This window comes from Acyrthosiphon pisum, chromosome A1 (genome assembly GCF_005508785.2).
Source record: "Acyrthosiphon pisum isolate AL4f chromosome A1, pea_aphid_22Mar2018_4r6ur, whole genome shotgun sequence".
NCBI lineage: Eukaryota > Metazoa > Arthropoda > Insecta > Hemiptera > Aphididae > Acyrthosiphon > Acyrthosiphon pisum.
In genome coordinates, this window is record NC_042494.1 from 98,658,919 (window position 1) to 98,685,845 (window position 26,927).

A 26,927-nucleotide genomic window follows, 5' to 3' on the forward strand; every position below is an offset into this window, starting at 1 on the left:
AATATTTAATTTTTCTGTCATATAATTTGAAAATAATATTTATATTCAAGGATATCATCCCACCTACATTTTACCTACTAAATACCAATACAACGTGATTTATTTAAAATTCCGTTGTCGATTTTCAAATTTCATGCGATTTATTTTAATAATGTGCGCCTAGGTACCTATAATAATAATAATATACATCATTTGCCTGGTGTATATAATGTAAATCGAATCGAGTAATAATTATAGGCACTTACGACAAAATGTTATCGCCTTCGGAGCGCATGAATAGCAGCCGCAGCAGCAGAGTAGTATATACACAAAGCAATCACGATGTTTTCAAGAGCCATTTTGTGTTTCATTATATTATATTGAAAAAAACCATTTAAATACGGGTTTTATCCTTTTATATCGTCGTCGTATAATAATTCTTATATTAAAAAAAAAAAATCTTAAGATAATTTTCGGGTATTGATGAATTTCACTAAACGATATCCGACCTACGCGTCGGAACTGGTTCCCGCGATATCATGCGATTAGACAGGTATAGGTGCGCGTTAATAATTGAAAACAATACAAAACAACGCTTTCGTTCGATATAAAGGAGTAACAAATAAATAAACGTGTGCACACCGCACACGATCGACAGAATATTGAAAATTAACGATGTCTGCAAACTACTACGTATTATTATAATATATTTACATTTTACACGTCAACCGCAGACTTATGTATGCTAACGTAAAATTGATTTTCACGATCGGGACAGTTTCGTTACACCGAGTAAATATACAGAGGGCGATCAATTTTTTTTTTTCAACAGCAAATTTGTCTAATATTTTTTAATGACATGTGCATTTTTAATTACTTTTACTCCAAAAGCAGAATTCATCAATATATATAAAAATTAAATTTTGGACAAGAAGTTTAAGAGTTATTATAAGACATAATAAGTATTATAATGTTTTGATTAGTGGAGCGGAATGGTACAAGGGTACCTGCAAAATGCTGGTCTACTTCTCCGTTTATCAAAACTTTACACTTAAAAGTTATAGCTAATAAAACTACTGGTCTGAAATTTGATTTTTATAGAGCGAAATATATTGTATTCTGCTTTGCAATATGAAATTAAAAATGTATGTTATCAATCAAAACATTATCAGACTTAAGAAATAATAATGATTAAAAATAGTATAACAATACAATTTTTTTTCAAAAATGTAGTTTTAACGACTTACAAATTATGTAAGCAAAATAATTTAAAAATCTTTAGTGTTTTCTGAAACAATAATGAGTGTTCTACGTTAAATGGATCACTCCGTATATAATATACACTGAATACACAACGATCTCACGTGATGACAAATTTGAGTTAAAAATATAAAAAACAACAACACACAATACATGCAATAATAATAATAACAATAAGAGACTCAAATGGCGTCTAACGAATACCCGAGGGCTGAGTCATATTTTAAATCACGGTAAAAAAAGAATAAAAGCGTAGTAATAGTAATAATAATAAATATAACGAGATGTTGTTTTTATAAAAGGGCAAATATTAAATAGCAGACACAAAGTCCATTACACAGATTGGGACGGCCGCAGTAATGGACGATACTAATTCCCGGCGTTCTATTTGATGTTTATTTTTTTGGTTCAAGTAAACGCGATGAGGTTTATTACCTGTATATATATTATAATGTTATATATAAGTACAAAAAAAAAAAATAAAAAACAAAAAAAAATACCTATCTGCCTAATAACATTTTAATCAAGACGGTTTTTTCGCTCTCTTGATTACTTACCTATATATACACATTCCCCACTGCAGCATTTCGTTCTCTCACTTACAACACCCGCCTTAGTGCGTATATATTCGATAAAACTGATGGATCGCGTATTCAAAAATGTCTGCGAACAAAGGTCCGCATATTATATATCCGTGAGGAAAACGGCCGTTTCCCGTACGCGTATATGAGCGGAGGCACTATCTATTACGTTATGTAAAATACTCTATCAATCACTTTCACGGGCCGGGAGAGAGAGAAAGAAAAAAAACATTTAGGCGGGCACCACTATCGCCGTATATAATATATATATATAATAAATATATATATATATATATATACGTACTTCTTGTACATAGCTTAGTCGTCTCGGTTTGATTGAAAAACTCGGCTTTTGTCGGAGCGGCGCCCCTGTAATATTGCAGCTCGATAGCTAAGTGCGGAAAGGGTTAACGTTCATATTCAAACCGATGCGTGCACAGTCGTATAATATCTGAGACGAAGTACCCATAATCTATGTATATAATACATAGCCCACGGAACTATCGAATATACTTTAGGTCTATAATATGTATATAGAACAATGAGCTCGTGTTTGACGAAATGCTTACGCGTTTGGTTTATATGTATATAAATATGTACACGATATCATACAATATAATATATATCTATATACTACGGAGGGGATATAAATCCCTTAAGTCGGACTTGATGAGTATACCTTACCGACGAACGACGTCCAATATATATAGTATATATACCGATGACAAATAGCCGCTGTAAAGGAATATTCATAAGCTCAGCTCTCTCCTATATTATTATACGAGTACGAAGTAGGTACCTACCGAGATTTACAAGGGGGGTTAAAATATATATACAAGACGCTATCGTAGTATCGTAGTGTGCTGTACCACTACAGCGGGTGTTTCATTACCAGCGATTCCCGCGGCGGCAGGGGCGTGTTGTCGGCGGCGAGAGATCGCGAGGTGTTGGACGAAAAATAAAATAAAAACGGGTGGAATATGACTTTATATATATATCGCTACTGCGCTCCGCCGACGATTTCCATTTGTTTTTATCATTCTATTTCATTAATTTCTGATGAATATTTATGTACAACGCCGAGTTAATGAAATCCGCACCACCACGGTGTATATATATATATACACGCGTATATACTATATATCCCGGCTGCCAAACCCGCGGTAACCAGTCGCCGTAATAGAGTCGTTTTTCCGCGAAAACGACTTTGCCCCCTCCCACCAAGATTTACTCCGAAACAGTGGCCGGAAGAGTGTAGGTGCGGTGTAGTTGTCGTTGGTGGCGGTAGTGGTAGCTGGTTGTTTTAAGGGGGAACCGTGAAATACGACCGGGTAAAACGTTTGAATACAAATCGTCGTTGGTATATATCCTTGGCGAAACGTTTTATTTATAAGTATATAATATATATCACGTGCGTGGATGCGCGTGGGCGGGGCCGAGGTAAAACTTCGTGTTGTATAATATGTAGGTTTAGAATAATTTTCTATACACACTTAATGTTGTTTTTCGAATAAAATCCATCGAGAAAGTTACGCAATTTTTTATAGGCCATTACTTTAAAGGAGTGTCTAACTAGACCAGCGATCGCTAATGAGACTATAAAGTATAAACGAACAAATGATTTAACGAAAGAAAATAATATTCATTCAATTTTTTTTTTCACGAGTATCTTTAAAACTATTTATCTTTAAAATATACCTAATGTTACATAGAAACAACGTCCAAGTAAAATCATTTGTTTTCATTAGGCAATTTATGGTCACCATTAAAAGTATGTTGAAAATCTATAGTCACTGTTGATTAAAAGAGAGAAAGAAAAAGATTAAAAATCGGGCATAAAAAAAGAAAACGAACGAAAGCGACGACAGGTGCAAACCTTCGAGAGTTGTATTATTGCATTTCGAATTAATAGTTAAAAACCATCATCGTAAAACCGTTATATAGGAAACAAAAAAATATTATTTTATTTATACCTTTTCGAAGAACACATATAATATAAAGGGGCCTATACCATACATAAAAATATTATACTTTTCATTTGATTTTTATGTTTATTTGTTTAATGTTTTTGTGATGACTATAATAATACTCATAATAATATAAAGTGCAGTAAATAACACCGTTTTCTAATCACGCGTACAAAACATAATATAATATTATATATCTATAATATTAGATGCATGAGTGCGTGTGTATAAATATAATACACATAGTATATACGTATAAACATATCGTGCGCAATGCATTTCCAGGGACATAATAAAAATAATTCAATTAATTCAATCTCGATTCGGAATAATAAATTGTAAAAAATAATTGCAATAGTGTCAAGACGCAATATATTATTCACGAGTTTGGTTTACGGGTCCATAAAAAAAAGAATATAAACTAACCCATATATCCACAGCAGTGTGTATAATGCGCTCAAAATAATATTTTCGGAAAGGTAACATATATAGGTACAGGCATTGTTATGCTAATAATTGCTAACGGGCGAAGCGGGATATTATCAAGATACACCTCCTCTCAACTGCGCGTATATTAGAATAATATATTACTAAATAATAATGTTATATTTGTTATATAATACGTGTTGTATTTATATAGTGGTAGGTATATTATATGTTATATATACCTACTTATGTCAAACGTTCATGAAGTTGGCCCACATAAGAACCACAATTTTTTTTAATTCATGCCTTTATTTTTAAAGTTCTTTGAAAGTTTATTTTTTAAAACGTGAAAGTCCAAACTATCACTGTGAAATCAAAAATATATAAACTAAACCAACTTCCCCATAGCCCCACCTATTTAGACCCAGAACTTCGAAATCGGCCGTTTAAAACGAAAGCTAGTGGTTAGTAAGTACGTACTTGCAAGTCCCTATTCATACGATTTTCAAGTCATTCAGGTGGCAGCTATAAACTTTTGAACTTGTGAAGTTGGCCCATCCATTCTGATTTACAACACAGTTTTTTAATCACGCGTGCAAAATATATAATATATCAGCTATATTATCATCTAATGATGAATGCGTGTGAATATAATATGTACATATCGCGTGCAATGCGTTTTACAGGAACATAATGATAAATAATTTAATTAAATCAATCTCGATTCGAAGTAAAAAATTGTAAAAAGAAAAATTCCAAGTTTTAAGATGCGATATTATTCACGAGTTTGGTTTCATCAAAGAAACGAAATAACCTAACCCATAAACCCACAGCCGCGTGTAATACGCTCACAATAATATCTTCGAAAAGGAAACATACACGAAGCCACGCGCATTATGATGCTAATAATTGTAAACGGGAGGAGTGGAATATTATCAAGATACGCCTCATCTCGAACGCGCGTATATATTATAGTTTATTAGAATAATATATTATTAAATAATAATATGCGTGTTGTATTATATATATTAATATAGAGGTAGTATATCAACGGCCTTTCGTTTTTCATGCCGTTTTCTACGTCGTTGACCTCGAGAGTGGTTTTTAAAGTGTATACATACAAAATCTTTTATCTAGCTTGTGAATAATAAACGCCGAAACGCAATCCGAAACATTATATTATATTTCGTGCTGAGAAAAGCAGATGAGGTTTTTTTTCGCTACTGCCGCCGTCGATAAACAAGATCGACGACTGATCGAAAAATACGCTGTCTACTGCAGCTATACGGCCAGGCTCACGTATAATAATAATAATAATAATATTATATATAACATAAGGCGGTGGATTCATCCTAGTATATAAAATAAATTCTAACGCGCATATACACACACGCACCATCGTCGTCGTGACGGTGGATGTAAATTTATTATGACGGGCACACGATATTGGCGAAGCGTGTTTGCATAGAACGCGAAGAAGGGCTACCACTACTGTATTATAATACTGTGTAGTATATTATATATTTATATATACCATGTATATTATTATCTACATGTACACGACCTATATATTCGTTTTAAAACTATATATAATAATATATATATATCGTATTATATACACGTACGAAATATGCGTGCACATAACGTCAATGTGCGCTCTTTTATTTTACGATCCGCCGCCGCCACTGGTCGCTAAAGAACGGCGGTCGGCGCCGGGAAAAAAATTATAATAATAAAAAATAAATATCCATCGCACAAATGCGCGCACAGAAGGGCAACAGGCAATAAACCGCTCCTCGGTAGTAGACGCGTTGTATTTCTTATATACGCACGTATATTATATATTGACGAGCGGAACACGGACGTCGATTTCAGTCGCGTTGTCGGAGACCCGAAGAAGTTAACGCGAGCGCGATAAAAATCGAAAAAATCGCAGGTTTTTACAACCTATAAACTATATATAGGTATCGACGACCACACGCGAGCAGAGCGTCCCTCTCCCGGAAAATGCGTTTTTGACTACTGGAAAATCGTCGAGACTCAAATCGTCCGTAATTCGAATATATGGGTAGATATACGATCTCTTACATCTACATCTATATATAGTAATATATCAACGAAGTGAAGCGGAAATGTAGCAGTGAGCAGGTAACGGTAGCCAGTTCAATTAATGCATTTGCAATTTTTTTTCCCCAAGAGAAAATTTTATCTAGTTGGTACTTGATGAAAAGTAGAGAATTCCTAGTAATATATATAGGTACCAGTGGGAAAATGTAGTGAATATTTCCACTAATACCAGTTTTTTTTACAAAATCGATATAGGTTTTTTTGTAAAGAATCTTCAGAAATAAATGACTGTTGAGACTTTATAGTTTTACTCAATATTAATTATACTAGAAATGTTGGCATTTTTTAGACATGATAACATTTTTAAAATATTTTGGTTATTATTTTTTAAACTCTTAAAGATTTAAAAAAATTGTAAATTATTTCAATTTTAGTATTCAATAAAGCTGACATTTAAAGAAGTATAATTAAGTTTTTACTATTGTTATTTTAAGATATCCAAATCAGCTAGGCATATATATTCATAAGAACTTGAATTTGAACTTTATTGTAAATTGGAAAGATTTAATTCAAAAAAATAAATTGTACTGACCAAAATGCGCCAATTTTAAAAGTAAAAGTGCATGCTTATATTTAATAGGTTTTTAGTGCATTAAACTCACTTCCCTATTACTGCAGCTAACTGTGATTAGGTATAGATCGTAGGTACTTGCCATATAGGTAGGTACCTACCTTCTAGCTATTTTTATAAATTGATAATAGTATAGGAGCTTATTTATACCGGCTACGTATACACGTGGTCCAAGTGCTACATTGATAGGTATATACTTCAAAGTTTCAATACAATCTTATAACGAGAACGATCTTGTTATACTTCCACGCCCAACCACGCGACGTACACGCATGCCATATATAATAGCATAATATTATAACACTTGCAAAAGAAAACTCACCGTAAACTGTGAGCAGCGCCGGGTCGCTGAGTCTCTTGGCCGCCACGTTCTCGGCCACGCATGTGTAGTTGGCCGTGTCCTGCAGTCGGGCCTGGCCGATCAACAGGTTTCCCTCGCTGGACACGATCATGTTGTTGTCTGGCTCGATGGCCACGTTGTTCCGTAGCCAGTACACCCGGGGTGGTGGGACGCCGTCCGGTGGCAGGCATCGGAGCTCAACGTTTCGGTCCGTTTCCACACTCACCGAATACGGTACGGACGTGAACGGTTTCTTCAGGTCTGTAAAAAAAGCAAAAAAAAACCACGTTTAAGTTACACTCAATATAGGTAGGTACACATAATAAATATATAATATACAAAAATAAAACATTAATCTAAAAATGTTTGGCACCACTAAAAACTCGACGACCGCGACTGCTAATGCCTCTCTCTCCCGCTATATAACACGGCGCCAAGTCATGGGATCCACATAATATTATTATTATACAATATTGTTTAGTTTAGGCGATTTCGTCCTGAATTCCATTACTCGCGTAAATACACCGTCTATAATATAATATTATATAGTTTTGTGTTATTATATATAATGTCATATCATACTCACGTATTATATACAATGCCCATAAGCGCATATATATTATATATAATATGTATGTGCACGACAAAATATAACGGCGAGGCGGAGACTATATATATATATTATAATAGATATATATATAAACATTATACTCTCCGGGCTATAATAACATTATGTATATAGAAATCGGTCCCACGCATTAAACGAAAAACAACGAAATTCGATACAATGAAAACGTACGTGTATAATATAATATTATATCGATGTTGAAACGCATTAACGATAGAGCCCTCCTCTCGAATATGTGTGTATTATTATTATTATTTTTTTTTTTTTTTAGCGAAACTGCCCGCATTCATGTCACGGTGGCTGCAGTCGCATTCGCCGTGTGTATAATTTACTCTGTTTATTTTGTTAGTCATACGGATTACACAAATATACGAAAGACATATGCGTGCTCCGTGCGGAGAAGCGCGCGCGTATTCCGGGAGACAATCAATCAACGACGCAGCGTTTCCGAGGGAGCGGCGGCGGTATCCGTCCGCTGCGACAGAGACCGCGGAACATATACATCGGCTCAGATTCACCGCACGAAACAAAACAAAAACGACCGTTTCCCGTTTCACTTCATACATATATATATATATATATATATATGCACTATACGTTCTCGGGCGGGACGACCCATTAAGCCTATGCAAACATGCCTACACCGTATATTTAAGGAAGGATTTATACATATTATTTTCCCGAAACGACATATACACAAAACTCTGCACACACCATGTATATGCGAGTGTGTGTGTGTGTGTGTGTGTGTGTGTTTTAATGTAAATGTGTGCCTCCTCTAAGGATATACTCTTCTGCAGCAAACGTATAGACGCACTGAAATGGGTCCGGCGGCGGCGTCAGAGCGAGGTATATACGTATATAATATTATTATATATATTGTATTGGTAACCCTTATGTGTAGGTATATATCTACACACTCTATATGTATAGTTTCGGTCGACCGCAATATAGTCGAGTCCAGTGGTGCACCTGCCTTTGGGGTCTTTGTTGTCGGATGAGTACATTATTGTTATTATCGTACTGTGTATTTATAATATACATACTCTAATATACGAGTGGATACCTAGGTATATATATTATATAGGCGTAGAGTATATAGTATACATATAGGACACGGACGACGACTGCGACGACGACGACGACGACGACGACGAACGGCATCGAACGATTTATATTGAAACCGTATTATTCCCGCGTGCCGCCGGTATGGGTAGTAATGGAATTCGTATTGTCTGAGACGTGATTAATGAAAAAAATATATACATATAACACCCGACAATGGGGGAGGGAAGTCGATTACTCTGTCGCCCGACACGTACAAATACAGGTAATGAATTCGGTCGAACAAGGAGCTTCGCATGAGGTGTAAAAGTAAATAACAATAGATTTTGATTGATGATGTCGAAGATTAATCGAAACCGGCTACTAAAACGACAACGCCTAAAAAAACCATCCGACCTGACCGTAGGTACTACACTACATACTATATAGCTAAAGACGACACGATGACGAAACGAAGCTGCCTCGTTCGCAGTGTGGAATCCGTCGCTATAAAGTCGAAGACTTTCTTCAAGATGTTTACTTTTATTTTCTTCTTTAAGGTATAAATCAAATTATTGTACCTAAGTATTTGAGAGAAAGAAAGAAGGAAGGAAAAAACACTAAAGAATAATAAGAAAAAAAGCAACAACGTAGCGAGTTAAGAGGACAAAGAGGGAAAGAAAAAAAACCCGTCCACCGGAGTTTATATTGCCAATAATTTATCAGATCAAATACACAGCATTGCACGACAGTATGTGTGTGTGTGTGTGTGTGTGTGTGTGTGTAGACTGTTCAGTTTCTCTCTACTTCTCCAACCCTCTTAATTGCAGCTCCAGTTAATAAATCAACGTCAGGCTTCAATCCACCAGCCGGTTGACACGAGTGAGAACTATTATATACGGAAGGATATAATAATATAAAATATAGGTAGTATAGGTATACCTATAAAATAATACCTTTATATATATTATAGCGGCAAAACCCGCTGTTATATATATATATAACATTTGCCGCTTCCTATATAACGCATGAAATATTTATAAAATAATAATAGTTATAATAGGTCGCGATGACCTAACCTCTTCTGTCGCGACCGGATCGATTCAGTCGGTAGGTACCTACGACGACGTCTTACCTCCCCCGTCGTGTGACAAAAGAACTGAGTTTTTTTTATTATTTTTATTATTATTATTAGGCATGTATAATTTTTGTGGGCGTCAAACACACACACAACAATAACGAAAATGGGAGTCGACGAGAATACGTACATTTTTATCCTCGGGTGAAAAAACTACTACGATACTATACTAACAGAGAGCTGTGTTATAAATTTTATGCTAATGCTACTGGTTCGAAAATCCTAAACATAATATATATTATTACTGGGGTCTGTGTGTGTTATGGCGCGGTGGTGATGACGACAGTCCATGCGTACTGCTCCTGCTGCTGCAGTTGCAGCGCATGGTATTAGTATATTACATTATATTATATAGGTGTATAATATAGTCACCGGGAGAACAAAAAGTATGGAAAATAAGAGATGCGTATCCGCTTTGGGGTTACACGCACGATAATGCGACACCTAAATAGTGTATACTTCTATTACTGTTCCGGCTGGTTAAAATAATCCGGTACGGTTGTTATGCGATGAAGGTTTAGGATTACAGTGAGTCCTATATGGTGTTACCGAAAAAAAAACTCATGTCCTCATACATAATATATATGTATATATTTATGTGTTTGTCGACCGCAAGTCTTTGGCATGCGGTGTGCTACAGCGGTGCGCGGTTCCGACCGAATAAAAAATGTTATTAAACAAACTCTGTGTTTGATTATTCAAATCATTTTTTCTTTTTTTTATCATTCAAATATCACATAATATATATGGGTTTATAATTATATTTATAAATTCCAATACGCATCTACATATAAAAAAAGCCTAAAACTGTTATATAATACCTATCATTAAAATCTAAATTAAGAGTGTAGACTTTTTTATGACAAAAATCATTGTGTTTTTAAAACAATTTACTCAACTAATAAATATATTTATAAGACGGACAGACATATAGAATATAGCGTATAATAATTCGTAAATGTATACACTTACATAAAACCAACAAAATAATTCGAAATATATATCTGCCAAGTCAATATTTTATTTTGACCAACACACGGTGTTTGTTTTTTAAACAAAATTAAATTATTGGGTAGTCCTCGTTTTTTTGTTTATTTGTCCTCGCCTCGTGTAGACTCGTTTATATACTTGCATAATAGTCAATATGACGTGTATTATCTACCTACATATTTGCAAACTTTCAGTTACTGTTACAGAACGCACGACAAAGGCAATCAGCCCGTAATATTTTGTGCTAAGCAATATTATGCCAGGCAAATTACCAATTTATTAAATTCGAATAACAGGAAGTCATTCGATTCTTGAATATAGGTACACCTATAGGCTATATAGTAGATGTGCGTGTATATATATATAGAGAGAGTCTGTTGCGACCTACGTCCGCGATCGGCGACTGCACAAGGAAGAAGACAATTTGTCTCGTTTAGCTAACGCGCGCGTATTATTAGTATGGTAACAATTTTTTTATTTTCGTGTCCCTCTAGTTACTGTGTTAATTGTGTTCGCTTCCCGCGTTCTTTTGTGTGCAAACGCACACATAACAATAATAATAATATAATATAAGGTTCCTTTGATGAACGACTACGGCAGCAGCACAGGCTACGAATAATATAGTTGGTGATTAACGACCGACGTTTTAACGCGACACGATTATTATAAACACTATTATGTTTTGCCGAGCGCACGCCACGAGAAACCAAAGTAAACCCAAAGTGGCGGGTCACTAAACTTCACATAATATAGGCACAGAACACTGACGGGTGCTCGCGAAGCGACGACGTGACGTTGTGATGAGGCGGACCCAGTTCGTCTCCCACAACCGATTACATAATATAACAATAATAACAATACAATGTGTATACCTTTATGAATTATAACAGATCGTGCGGGATGTATGGAGGAGTGATGGGGTTGGTGGTAGGAATGTATATAATATTATTACAACGAACGAGTCTAAAGTTCTGTGAGTTTAGTTTTCGAGTTGTATATAATGTGATGCACATATACATATTATAGCGTACTTTTGAACGGCACATAATATATGAACTCCAACGATAAAACTTATACGATTGGGTAGAATTAATTAGCTTTGCAAATCTTACACACAGTCGAGCGTTATTGAATTTATACCATGTGTATAATATATCATTATCTATATACAGCTGGGGGGGGGGAGGGTCAACTTTAAAGCGCATTAAATCTAAAATGACCGGCGAGACGTGCTAGCTGGAAAATGATAAATTACGTTGTCACGTGGGGAGAGTTACAAAAAAAGACAAATATAAAAACACGAAGGAGCGTTATTATATACTACGATAATACAATATAATATGATGAAGATTGCGATCTACAGATCGGCCGATCGGGTTTTCAGAGCGTATACCTTCTGTTACGCGAAATCCGCCCGACCGCTAATAATAATTATAGTGACGAATATACGACGCGACAGCAGAAACGCCAATTATGTAAATGTCGTTCGCTCGTCTAGAGCTATAGTGGACGCGCCGCGTTTTCGAATCGATACGATAATCGAATTTCTGCAGTTGGAGCACAAAAAAGGGAGGGTGGTTAAAAAAATATCATACACAAATATATATATATACAAAAATATATCCCTTTGAGTGTACCTATATATTATTATATTATATACGGGCTTTTTTTTGTTTCACGTACGGTCTTTGTCAGCAGCTATATACCTATATAATATATTATCATAAACGAAAAGCGAGTTTGAGGCTACGGGAGCGGGGATGGGGGAAGACTCCGAAGCTTAACTACGCGTTATTTAACGTGTCGTCGGCAGAAAATGACAATACCGCAACGACTAAACATGTATAATAATAATTGCATACACCTACACTACCTATACCTTTATATAATAATAATAATAATAACAACATTATTATTATTATATACCTACACGGCTGATTAACCAAGAGAGCGCGCTGGATGATTTCTCGCATTCGGAATCCAATTAAAAACGCATTCTGCTCTCTCTGCGTGCGCACACAAGTATGTATACCTATAGGTATCTAAAGATTTTCTCCCCGTTTCCGTTTTCGCTTCATTATCACACGAATCGTCCGTTCTATAACATCCAGACAGGAGTCGTGCTCGGGTTCACCGAGCCGGTGTCGGATAGTCGTCCTATTTCGTCTCGTCATCGCCTGCACGTCGTGGCCCTAAACCGAATAGTCGTTTCGCCGACTGGACAGACGATGACACGCAGTCAGTATAGGCACAGACTTGAGCGAAAATAGGCATATCCAGGAAAAATTAGATACATTTATCGTGACATAATTTTTACTCTTCCCCACCTACACCGACACACAGACACAAGCAACATGGGAAATAAAATAAACATATTTTCAGCGCAAACATTTGTCAGCAGTCGCGTCGAAAAAATAAAAAATAAATGCGTTTGTTACAGTTGATGTTGTAAACTTGACGGGGCTTACAAGAAATTTCAAAATAAATAATTAAGATAACGAGAAACGAGTGTACCTACGATCTGCAGTCAATGGGCATTTATTTATACTTTGGTATAAATGATATACAAAGTTAGTAGGCATTATTACGAAAAACCATAATATTAATGTATAGATGCGTATTGGTTATAAACTGGGCTTTTTGTAAAATATTGATAAAAATCGAACGATATAATAATAATAATAATGCATTTTTTCTCTCTTCAAAATTGCCCTTACCACTTATATATATAACCCGCCAGCTAAACACCTCGAGCTAACACCGTATGCGGTAAAATATTATAATACACTTCTAACGAACTCCTTGCCGATTGATTCACATTATCTATTTAACGCGGTATCCGCAGTTCCACGGTTTCGTGTGTTATTTAACATAGACGCGCGGACGACGCTCACCCGAGTCGTTGTATACATAATATTATTTTCTCGCGGGACGAGTGCTTTCTACGTCGGCGACGGTGTTATGACAGCGCGCGGCCGTGAAATCTCATCAAGTCCGGTGCGGTGGTAAACGTTTTTCGTCGTCGTTATTATTCTTATTATTATACAATATGTTTTTTTTCTTCGAGCCGCGGGGGCACGATCCACGGCACACACGTGGCCGCCCGAATAAATCGTTTTGTACGCGTATTATATTATAATATTATAAGCCATTAAGAGTGTATTATTTCACGCGCTTTGGACAAGCTGATTCGTGCGGTGGCGTTAAATTGAAATCGGACACATATATATTATACATATTATGCATATGTATAGCGTCTCTTCGCGCAGATATCGTCGGCGTTTGTACACTATTGCAGCTTACTTGAAAAAATAAAATAATAATAATAATCGACTGCCGAATATACCTACATACTATATTAGACATATGTCCTATACTGGGTTAGGTTGCCCACTATCCGCGGTAGCAGCAGTATTTTATGTAGATTATTATAATATTATATAGAGGAAACGTTTAACGCTATTTACCATTCATTGTTGAACATACGTGGTAGGTATACATTGTTCAAATATCAAACGTCGGCGGAAGTGTTTTAATAGGCATATTTCTTACTGACCACGTTTAGAAATCAATTATTTAAAACTTGTTTTAAATTAATGAAAATATATGTATCTGTATAATAAACGTCGAAAACACCGGAAATATTATAATATATTATAATAATGTATAAATTAAGTTTAAATACAACGAGAATACGAGATAAAACGTTCCCAAAAATAATGTATTGTAACTAGGTATATACCGGTATACCGGCCCATTAGTTTAAAGTAACACAACGTGTTTTAGACCACATAAAGGATAATGGAATTAGGGAATATAGAAAAATAAATAATACCGAACATGTTTATATTATTAGGTAGGTACTGTATAAGAAATCCGCATCATGGAAAAAAACATTGAAATGTATAGAGGTGTTTTATGTGAATGCTCGTGTTACACTTAGTCCAATATCACTTGGTTACCGCCCAAACACTGTTTGCCCGAGGTGTCAGTACAATTCACATGTATGTGATGTGTAATCCATATATATATAGGTATACCATGTAGCCATGTAGGTACACCGACATATATATTTTTTTATCCAATCCCGAAAAACGTCATCGTTCCGAACAGTTCCTGTCAGGATGATCTTTTTCTCTTTTGAGTGGACTAAAGTAATAACTTTAAGAGGAAGGTACTGGGCTTATTATGTTTGCGTATATGAAGAAGAAATAAGGAGTTAATTGAACAAATGCCAGACCTCCTGAATTGGATTTGCCAACCCTTTATTTAATTTTATTTTTTCTCGAGCTTTCCACTTCTAACTAAAACAAATAAATCTGCTAAACGAAAGCAACGGGTTTCCAATTTAATTTTACAAAATTATATTAAACATTTATATAACGTGTATAATATTATATACTATGTTATATGTATAATATAAGAATAGTTTTGAAATGTACCGCAAAATTCCGTAGCAGGTATACTGGGTTATATTTTTCTATTTCTGCAACTTATGTAGTTATATCTTCACAATCTAACGCAATATCTTCTCCGACGTAAACCGAAATAAAGTTTTGTACCTATAGTAGGTACATATACCTATTCGTATTTGAGTAACTAAGTCGATTATTGTACACAGTGACATATCTAATAGTACATAATATATTATATTCTTCATACTCAAACAATAAATATTCCTGGCACAATGACATCGAAATAATGACATTAAACCACTCAAAGGATTTGTTAAAGAAATAAAATGTTTGCCATTTGCGTGGAAAATAAAAGTTACGCACCCGAACAAATTTCACAGACAATAAACCTCAAACGTGTACACGACGAATTTAGTGCCATTTTTTCCGTGGAATTGGATAAAGACGTAGACCGAGATTTCAAAAGACAGCTAAGAAATATATGATGTTAATAAATTACACGTCTAATTTTATATATATTATATATATATACATAAAAAAGTATTAAATAAAAAAAATAGTGAACACAAAACAAAAACGGCTAGAGACGAGTTCATTTACTAAAAAGCAGAGCAGCCCTCTCCCGCGCGGCATTCATATCCGAAGTAATTAGTGTTTGGTTTCTCTTAACCCTTTTTTATTTTATATTAAATTTCGCTCGTAATATTTTAGTATAAAAACAAACAATTCTCAATGGGTCAGCAAATATAGATAAAATATAAAGTTTTGATGATTTTAATTCAACTCTCGTCCGCATATTTATAAAATATAATTTGCGCACTATGATGGATATACGAAGGGTAACGCTGCAGGAGCAGGAAAACGTAGATTTATATACAATATATATATATATATATATATAAATATATAATATGCGTAAATCAAAAGACGATACGCGAGCGTATATTACAATACTATAGGACGTAGTTGAAGTGATTCTTACTAAGGATTTTTGTTTTAAGACTTTCAACTGCTTAATTCGAAAATCATTGTTTGAAGAACAAAATGTGAATGCTTTTCGTCAATCGATTATATACATTTATTGATATATCTGTAACTACAGATATATATAATATAATAATAATAATATATCCTTGTTGAACCTACCTATATAATATAAAATAATAATATTATTACGTTTATTACTTTATAAGGAATTCATTAAATATCCAATCCGAATACATCGCGTGCAGTACACGCAGGATTTAATTGTGTCGCGCAAACGTCCTACGTGTGTGTATAATTATTGCCGGCCATAAATCAGGTGTAAATAATATACGACGTGAGACGTCCATACACAAAGTCTATACATGCGTACTTATATAGTTAATGACCGACCACGAGAGTCATGCGCCGCGCGACCGACGCAATTTACCGCCCCGCAATAATTTAAGAACACGTTAATAGATTATATAACACACACACACACTACACACAGACACACACCGCGTGTGTAATGTGTATATTATTGTGGGCGAATTTATAATATACGATATATTGTATTGTATTATGAGTAAACAATTTTTTATTTATATTTTATTTAAATCATACAAAAAATTTGTTTTAATACCTATCGCCCTTGCAGCCACGACACCGCTGCCGCCGCAGAGTAGTGCGACCGGCCGAGGGGTGCTGCCCGGGTTGCATAATATTATAATAACGTATATATTAATCAACTCGGAATCGGACGAGAAGAAATCAGTGCGGAGCGGGATGATGATGACTTTGCAGTCGGTTTTGTGATGATGGTGGCGCTGTACCAGGCACACAGAGACCCCTATGGCGCTGCGGTTTCGCGATCACGCGAAGGTCCATTAGTTCATTAATGTCCCGGGTTCGTGTAGTCCATTAGATGATGACAATGAAAAGCTCCCCGCGTACAGTACACGAACAGCGTACTAAAATATTATACAGTTGCGTTTTGCGTATAATATTATATCACAGCTCATAAACGGTCACTATGTATATGACAATACAGTGTATTGCGCGGTAATATTTTGACTAAACGGGCTATATTATATAATTATGTTACTTATATGTTCTATACTTTACCAATAGGGCTGCGAGTTTGAAGGAAAATGCATTCTTTGAACTTTTGGATCATTTTTAGCCTATGACGATATTTCATTTTTTTTTTTTTTACTTTTCGATATTTTTTTTTAACAATTTCCGTTAATTAAAACTGTTAATAAATATTTTATGAGTTTTTGTATTATTATACATTTTTGTAAATTAATACAAATACCTAATTAAAAATATAGTTTTTTCATTCTTATTTTATCTACAACATGATAGACTTTTATACGTCTTATACATTAAGTGCTGATGTACTGAATTTTTTGAAATTTTAAATGCATTTTTAAGATTTTTTACTGCATCAAATTTACAGTCCTATATAATATTATACATTATAGGTACAAATATAAATTAGGTGTTTTAAAATTAATGAATGCTGTATATATAATATAAAATTAGTTTAATTAGATTTTGAAAATTAGTTATGCCTGATAGGTATAGTTTAGGAAGTAATTGATTTTCTTAGAATTTTATATAAGACAATAATTATAGTTAAGAAATATAGAACAGCTATAATACTTAGAAGTCAGCTATATTATTTGAGATCAAATAATTCGTACATAACGTCATAATTTATTATTGCGATTCATTCGGCAATTTTTTATGATTGTGCAACTATATTTAATTGTGTATACACGTGTCACCGTTGATATGTTTTTTTTTCGAATCCGCAGAAATGATATAATCGAATCTAAACGTTCGTACAATTTAACAGATATAAACACGTCTTCTGATAAAAGGTCAACGAACATGTCATTAAAAATTGCCACCGCACTATTTCAACGTCGTCGTAGAGTTATTATTAAATGGTAAGTTTAGAGATGTTTTAGCCAAAAAAAAAAAACGTATAAAAATACAAGCGTGTTTAATCGCCCGACGCGAGACGTATATGTACAAGAATATGGATACGAAAGAACATTAAAACATTTTTGCGATCCATAAATTGAATTTTAAATGGAAAACCACGAAGGCGTATGAAGAATTGGCTACCATATCCAAAGTGAAGTAAAGTTATTATGCCGACGATACGCATATATTTATTTATACAACAAGGCTTCTTACTACAATACGACTCAAATAATAAGAAAAACAGTCATTCGTTATTCATTATTTCCTCTCTGTACCGGTAATTTAAAAAAAACAAAATGTGTTAAATTGTTTTTCTATTACCATAATGTTATTTAGTTTAATCAATTAACGTGCGCAGTCTTCTCGGATTGTTAACAATCAGCGAAAGGGTACAAGTTAATATACAATTATTTGGCATGTTTGAATAACCTTATGCGCGTGTGGCATGTGAATTTAACTGCAGTTGCTGTCTGCAGCGACGTAGATACTCAAGAATCCGTTAAGTAAGAGGGATTATTTACTCAATAATATTTTTTTATTTTACATTGGATCTACGTACAAGTTGCAAGTATACTTTACTTCATAATATATTATATCTATAGATATTACTAATATACATGTCTTATGTAGGAAATAAGCTGGCAAATATAAATGCTAACCTATTTAGTCAGTAGGTTATATTTGAATAAGTAGCGTTAAACTCAGTGTTCAAGTAATATTTTATATTTTATTCAATTATTAAGTACGTAATAATATTGCGATTCCACGAAGGTTTTTTTGTTGATATTTTATTTTAAATTATATTTAATTAAGCGAGCAATGATAATTTTAAAATTTGAAACTTGTATTATTATTTTATTTCATATAATATATTATAATCAATTTTTTTTATTAGACTAAATTATAATGGTACAAAAACATTTTTTAACGTTTAAATAGAGAGCAGGATTGTAGACCATCCCCCTCCCAATTTGTCACTGGGTATACGCACTGGCAGGTGTCTATGATAAAAAAATTATTATAATATTATATTTTACAGAGATGTATAAACTATATAAAATACAATAAAGAACTTTTACTATTATGAAATCGTAATAACTCGGTTACTCGCTTAGTACGTAGGTACAATTTTGACTCAAATCACACTAATCAAATTATAACGAGATCGTAAAGGTTAAAACTGTTATTAGTTATATATAAGTTAGGAATAACTTATTACTACCAATTAAATTACTACAATATACGTAATGAAATTATTATTATAAGTAATTTATAATAATAATCGTTTTACATAATACAACTGGTATTTATGGACTTTAGAAGGAAAACTATTTTATAAGACAATATTACTCTTTTGAAAAAAAAAAAGAGACATGAAAATAGAGTTAATTAAAAAATATATATATCGTATTGTAGCGTAGGTATATTATAAAGTGGTTTGCGACCAGGTTTGGTCGGCTGCAGGAAAGTGCTGGGCATATAATTTATGTCATGCACTTCAACTTTTGATAAGCTATTTATTATTACAGTTTATTCAAATTTCAAAACTTTGCTCAAATCAAATGTGTCTCGTCGGCCGGTATTGCAGCGCGGTACAACCCTTTAATAATACATCAGCTGATGACAGAAAGGATTAAACTAAAATTAAAAGTCCGTTGCACATGCCGTTCGTTTATATGTATATAATATGTATTATTTGGCGTTTCTGCTGTTTCACCACTAAACTTTACATGTATAGTTTTGAACGGAAATCATTAAGCAACGGCACACACAAAAACAAAAAATATACAAATTCTAGATGGGTGGGTAAGTGTATGTATATGTACATGTATAATACGGTAGAGGTATATATATTTAGTACATACATATTATACTAATGTATTATATGTTAAACAAAACAGAGCGGTAGACAAAAAAACCTATTTTCGACGAATCGGACATATAAATACTACACAATTTGTCCGGGGCACAATGGGACTGCTGGTTATGCTAAATTTTCGAACCACCACTATAATATATAATAATAATACGTAATTCTACTATATTATATTATATACTACTACTGTTTAATCCCGCCACGACCGGTTATACGCGCCGAGCTTGGTATACATTATGTGCACGATCGCTTTATTATTAAAGTCTCTTCATTACACGGCAGCGACCACATAAATCTAGGGCTCTGGTCGTTGTCGTCGTCGTGGACTATTGTTTTTCGGTGCAGTCAGACCACCCACGCGCGTCCGGCGCGATTGTCTTTTCGGGAAAACATAATTTTGAAAACCATCGTAACTCGTATAGCGCAGACACACTATCAACGTACATATGAAATTTTAACTGACATTTTCGATGGATTTTTTTTACCTTTTTTCAGTGTAAAACTATATCTCGACCGGAATCACCACCGCAACATATATACTTAATACGTACCTAACCAGCATTATATAATTCGTTGGGGAATGAAGGACGAACCACAAATCGTAAGCCCGCGGACCATTTGCATGCGTCGAATCGGTTTCGTGTTACGGTTTGTTTTGTCGTTAATTGGACACGTGGTGTTTTTTTTCTTTTAATTAACAGGGCAGATTTATGACGACCCACGGGTTATCCGATTTCCGACCTTATTACGTACTACATTTCCCACACATAAACGCACGGAAAAAAAGAACGAACCATCACGACCTAATTATTGACGTATACCCAATGTACCCATAGGTAGGAATAGAAATTAAAAAAAAACTACCATCTGTATCTGTTGGTTTTTTATGTGTGCGAGTTTTCATACCATAAAAATTCGTATACAGTTATTACTTTATTAAAAACACACGGTCGTATTATATCACTCCAATTATTATTCGATATCACGAGCGAGCCAATCAATAAAAGTTATAAGCACGTATACAAAATAAAATGTCGGAAACATAATATATAGGTACAACTAATAATTAACTTTGATAATTCAAAATACGTACACACACGTCACACACCCATTATAAGTAAATAATAAAAAATGAATTTAACCAAAATCGTTCTTGCCCGTCATTATCTAATCGTTGGCGAAAAATCAAAACAAACTATCCATTTGGAAAACAAATGAAAAACAAGATAGGCGCTGCGGCTATACATTGCAGTAAAAATCGCTTTTCTTTCTTCGGGTTGTACGAGAAAAAACCATTAAGCATATATATACGGAACATAAACCAAATCGAACCGACTAACCATATAAATTGTACGCGGTATAAGAGGGTCAAAAGTCGTAGATTAAATTAATGATCCTGAATTATTGTCATCGTGTGTATTACACAACTATACCACGGTCGATGTAGGTAAACTCACATAAATTAGTCGCTAGTAAAACGGTCGGCGAGTCTATTCTTTCTGGATTTTAGACCGCGTTTAGAGATAAGAACAACGCGCACGGTGCTCGTGTATCTACCTATATATTATAAGAATATGTATAGTGTGTAGGTATATTTTAATAATATATTATATACATAGTGGTCATCATTTTAATATATAATAATATGTGCATCGATTGTACACACACACATAAATATATATATATATATATTATTTCGCCTCGTGTTTTTCCATTTCTTTCTAATTAACTTGCGGCGGGCAATCGCACTCGGCAGCAGCAGCAGCCGGTTTGTGTGTATATCTTACGACGCCGATCTCTCGGGATTGATTTGTCGCCGGTAGCTGGTGTCCGGGTGGTCCGCCGCCGCTGCAGCAGTATTGCCGGACACGAAATCGTCGTCGTCGTCGTCGTTCATTACTACGGCAATCGCCGTGTGCGCTTAAAGATTCATTGTTCTCATCGGTTTTTATTATTATTATTTTATCGTTTATAAATGCGTTTGAGTTTTCTTCTTTTTACAATATGCTGTCCGCTGCAGTACGGCATATATTATATATTATGGTTGTTGTTGTTGTTATTATTGTTATTATTATTATTATTATTATTACTATTAATACTATTGTATACCATTACGCACATCAACCCGGTGGGTCGCGGGTCGCAGCGGCGAAGTCTGCTGCACGATCCAAAACGAGTGCACGAGATTTTCAATCGCGAATCCGAATAGCCACGACTGTAACAACATTACGCCGTGGCGCTGCACGCGGACTTCTCGCATAATTCGATTAGAAAAAAGAAGAAAAAACATTTAGATATGGCTTATCGATTAAAACTATATACACGCGTATGATACTATGCGCTGAGAACACCCAAAAAGAAATAATAAAAACGTTTTACGACCCAAACACGAATACACATTTGTTTTACAATAATTATACCTATATATAGGTACCAGTAAAGTTTTCTTTTAGCGCGATGTTCAAAATAGACACGAACCATAATTATACTAAATAAACCTGTATTGTACTCGTATATTATTATTATTATTATTATTATTATTATTAAGTCTTTAAAATAACAATTTAGAAACATCGGGTTGATTAAATTGTATAACGTGACTTTTAAAGCTCGCATTAAATTAAATAAATATTACAAATATAAAGGTATTACCTATAATATAGTAGTATATACCCATACCTACATATTCAATCAAATTTATAAAATTATTATTTTAATTTACTTACCTATATTCACAAAGGTCAAATATTTAAAAGAAAAAAAAGTACCTAAAAGTATCTACCTATTTTACTAGTGTATTAAAAATTGTTTAATTTAAAATAGCAAATAAAATATTGTAAAATATTTTATATTACCTACTAATTACTAAACAACTTTATTGATCAAGATTACTAAAACTATTCCATGCACAGTTTACCTAAAGAAATTCCACTAAGTATATTTTAAACTTTTGTTTTTTAAACATTTACAGTACCGACCGCTGTTGATTTACGTGACGTGCGAAAAACAATACGTCTATAGTCTTTAGCATCTCTCGTTTGTTATTAACCATAACACAATATTCCTCCCTCCGAACCACGTCCCCTTAGCCATTATAACGCCTGACTATAATTTAGGCCAAAAACAGTTTTATAATTTATCATCGAACCCGGGAAGCAAACCCCCTCGCACAACGATCCCATGCATAGCGAACACAATGTTTTGACAAGCTTTTAATGAACGTTCGATTTTGATTACGGACAACGGTATACCTACGCCCCCCTCATAATGTGTGCCCGGTGTTTCAAAAATATCACACCAAAGTATGATTTATAATTTGAAATGCCATTCGGTGCATAGACAGAGAAAGGAAATCTGGTTTTAATTATTACGTAACGGCCTCAGGGTCCCCAGTGTATAATATTTCGATGGTTATCTTTGGGTTTCGAGTTATTGTTTCGATTACAGGTTTTTTTTTTAATTTTTAATTTTGGATATCTAACAAGTCATCGGTGATTTGTTATGGCCACTACTAATGCCGCTCCACAATGCATCCTCGTCATCCAGTAGAGAATTTAAAGCGAATTGTATTTATAAAACCGAGAAGGGACGACAAATGGTTTTTGTATACGAGTACATTATTATTATACTTAATTTCCCCGTTCAATTGAAACGATCCTATTCAAAATTGAATAAAATGCTCGAGTAGGTAGGCACTATAGGCACCGAGAGTACATAAGAATTGAATGTAGTGACTTTCTTTTTCATCTTTGCTGCAAATATCGTACTTAACTTTAATGCGATTCGCTCTAAGAACTAGTTTATGTTAAAAGTTTTCAAACACCACCACCACAGTTTTCTGTGTCTTGAAGTACATTTTTGTTGTTAACAGAGCACTTTTATTTTTTATTTTTTCATCTCGATGGCAATGGCTTATGCGAACACGAGAAGAGTAGAAAAAACAACGTATTTAAACTACATCTATTGTTATATGCGCAGAACTGTGTTGTTTACAAAAGAATAATGAAAAAAATGAAGGAAAAAAACTAAGTTATCCTCAATGTTTTACAATGTACCTACAAGGAATAAACCAGAGAAGACGGGTGTGTTACGGTGTGCGTACTTCTGTAGTAAAATTCGTTTACTATAATACTGCCTAACATGCAGCCGTCTTTCACAGGGCTTTCGTACACAGACTTTTCCGAACGGATTTTTATAGCTAATGGGCTCAAGAAACCCTTGGTGTAAAACACGTTCGTTGGAGGCGGCGGGGGAAGGAAAACCACAGAAAACGACTTCTGAATCCCATTACGGAAGGGACGTAATACAAGACGATCTAGCGTCTATAAGGAGTGTATTGCATATTATATTGTTTTCTTTAAACTTAACTGAAACTTGCATTCTACTGGCTTCTTTTATTTTTGACACGTAATCGATAACCATTATAAATAAACTTAAAAAAAATAAGTAAATGTATTACAAGAGTGGTATTTGTAAATCATTCGTGTTTATTAAACATATTATATGCTTTCCTCGAGTGACATTTATTGAAATATAAATTAAAATTACTCAAAAACGCTGAACGATATTTCTACATAATAATATCTACATTTATTATTTGTTCTAATGTTCAAAAAGTTATGAAAATTTCCTTAAGACAAACACATAATAATATTATATTTCTTCATCTTGTTTACCCCACACGTTAACAAGAACCGGGGATCGATTTACATTCAACCCCTCGCAAAAGTATGCGAGTTTTATAAGCTCTCACGGAGAAATACTGCATAATCTAGTGCCAAACGATAAAAAGAACGAAGTAGGTACATAATGTCACCGTACCGTGCGAAAAGAAATGATAAATAAACTGTATATGCGGACATACTACTAAAGATAACAATAGTAAAGGCTTCACTGTGTCATTCGTTATATACAATAATAATCAAAATATTTATTTGTCAAAATGTGAAAAAAAGTTATTTTTTATACTTCGGAAAAGCTTTCAAACTGCGTGTTGTGCTGTTTAGATCAGAACGAAATTTACCAAACTTATTTACCTGTGATACGTGTGGCGGTAGATTTTCATATCTTGTTTCATCAAAAAAATATGTCAATTTTCAGAGTTGGAATTTTTATGGTTTTATTAGAAATTCGCAAACGTAAGGAGCTGTGTTCAGCATAGAACGTTCGGTTTCAGTTGACTTATATTATTACACGCAACACGGCCCGAGAAGGAATGTGGCACACATGTGAGTCTTAACAGATATTACGATAATTAAAAATAAATTTATCAACTTTGGTTGAAGTTTGTACGATGAGTTATGGGGATTTATGGTAGAATATTTTGGAAAGAGGAGGAAACGTAATTACCGGGTGTAGTTAATGGGCATCAAAATAACATCAAATATTAATTTCATCAGATGGAAATAATTTTCAAATCTCTTATGGAATGGTACCAAACAGTGATCTATGATAATTGGTTAACGCGTTAAGGTAGACTGAATCAATTTCGTTTTTTTTTTATTATTATTATTTAAGTAAATAATAACGTGATGGCATAATAATTGTTTCAATCTAGGTAGGTAACCATCCTATAAATAATTCCCGAAGATTTGACTCAAGTCAAATACGTAATTATTACTAATTAGTATAAGTACCTCTACTAATATACCTCTACACCTACCCAAGTATACATTTTAGACATAAATTATAATAAAAAATTATGTTGGGAAAATAACATTCTTTATAGGTACTTCAAAAGAACGACGTTTAATATTAATACCACGATAAGTATAGAATACTCTGCTGAACGAATTAATAATTATTGTACTTTTTGATGTATTAGAAATATCTATCTTCGGCGAATTATATTCTGCGCAACAATATATCGTGCATTTGTACATTAAATATATTATAATTTATAGTACCTAAGTACCTATATACGGCGTACACGCGTTACTTATAGATATGTACCTACATAATATTATTACGTATTTATACAACCGTGAGCATCGGCGGCCATTAGCGTGTCGAGCGTGATTTCTTTTGTTGAAAATAGTTGTCTATATATGTAGGACTGAAGAAATTTACTCGACAATGCACTTTTAAACGACTATTATTATCTGATGTGCACTGCTGAGTGTATAGGTACAGTGAAAAGTCGTTTATTATTATGATCCCATCGGCGTATAGGCTCTATTATTTGCATGCGTATAGAGTTTAATCGATCGCCATTATTTTGTAATATTGTTAATGCGTGCTAACGGATTGCGTAACGCAAAAAGGCAAAAAATGGGCGGCGGCGTTGGCAACGTCAGAGACCTGAAATAACGGTCTTAATACACGCAAGACATCGTGGTGGGTGAATTTTTGCACCTCGATGACACATCGCCCGAGTGTTGTATACACAATATACAGGTACACATTTATTATTCTAAATTCGTCACTGTAAGACATAAAAAACAAACAAGGGGAAATTCCAATATGCAAATTACACGGCTGGCTAAAAGTTCATTTATTCGAATTCGTATACTTATATTATAATAATATTAGTTAGTACGAAATGAACAGTACAAAATGTATAGTAATAATATATTAAAAGTTCTACAAAATATTATGCTTGCGATTGTAAACGGACACAAT

The 26,927-nt window shown here is 34.0% G+C and overlaps 1 protein-coding gene across 2 annotated transcripts in view; it reads right to left on the bottom strand.

The window, feature by feature from the left end:
* Positions 1-26,927, bottom strand: part of LOC100569275 (netrin receptor UNC5C) — a 124,331-nt gene that overhangs the window by 45,853 nt on the left and 51,551 nt on the right. For both annotated transcript variants that reach the window (XM_003245811.4, XM_008186743.3), the window contains exon 4: positions 7,234-7,512. In XM_003245811.4, coding sequence (XP_003245859.1) covers positions 7,234-7,512 — 279 coding nt within the window. The remainder of the gene's footprint in view (positions 1-7,233; positions 7,513-26,927) is intronic.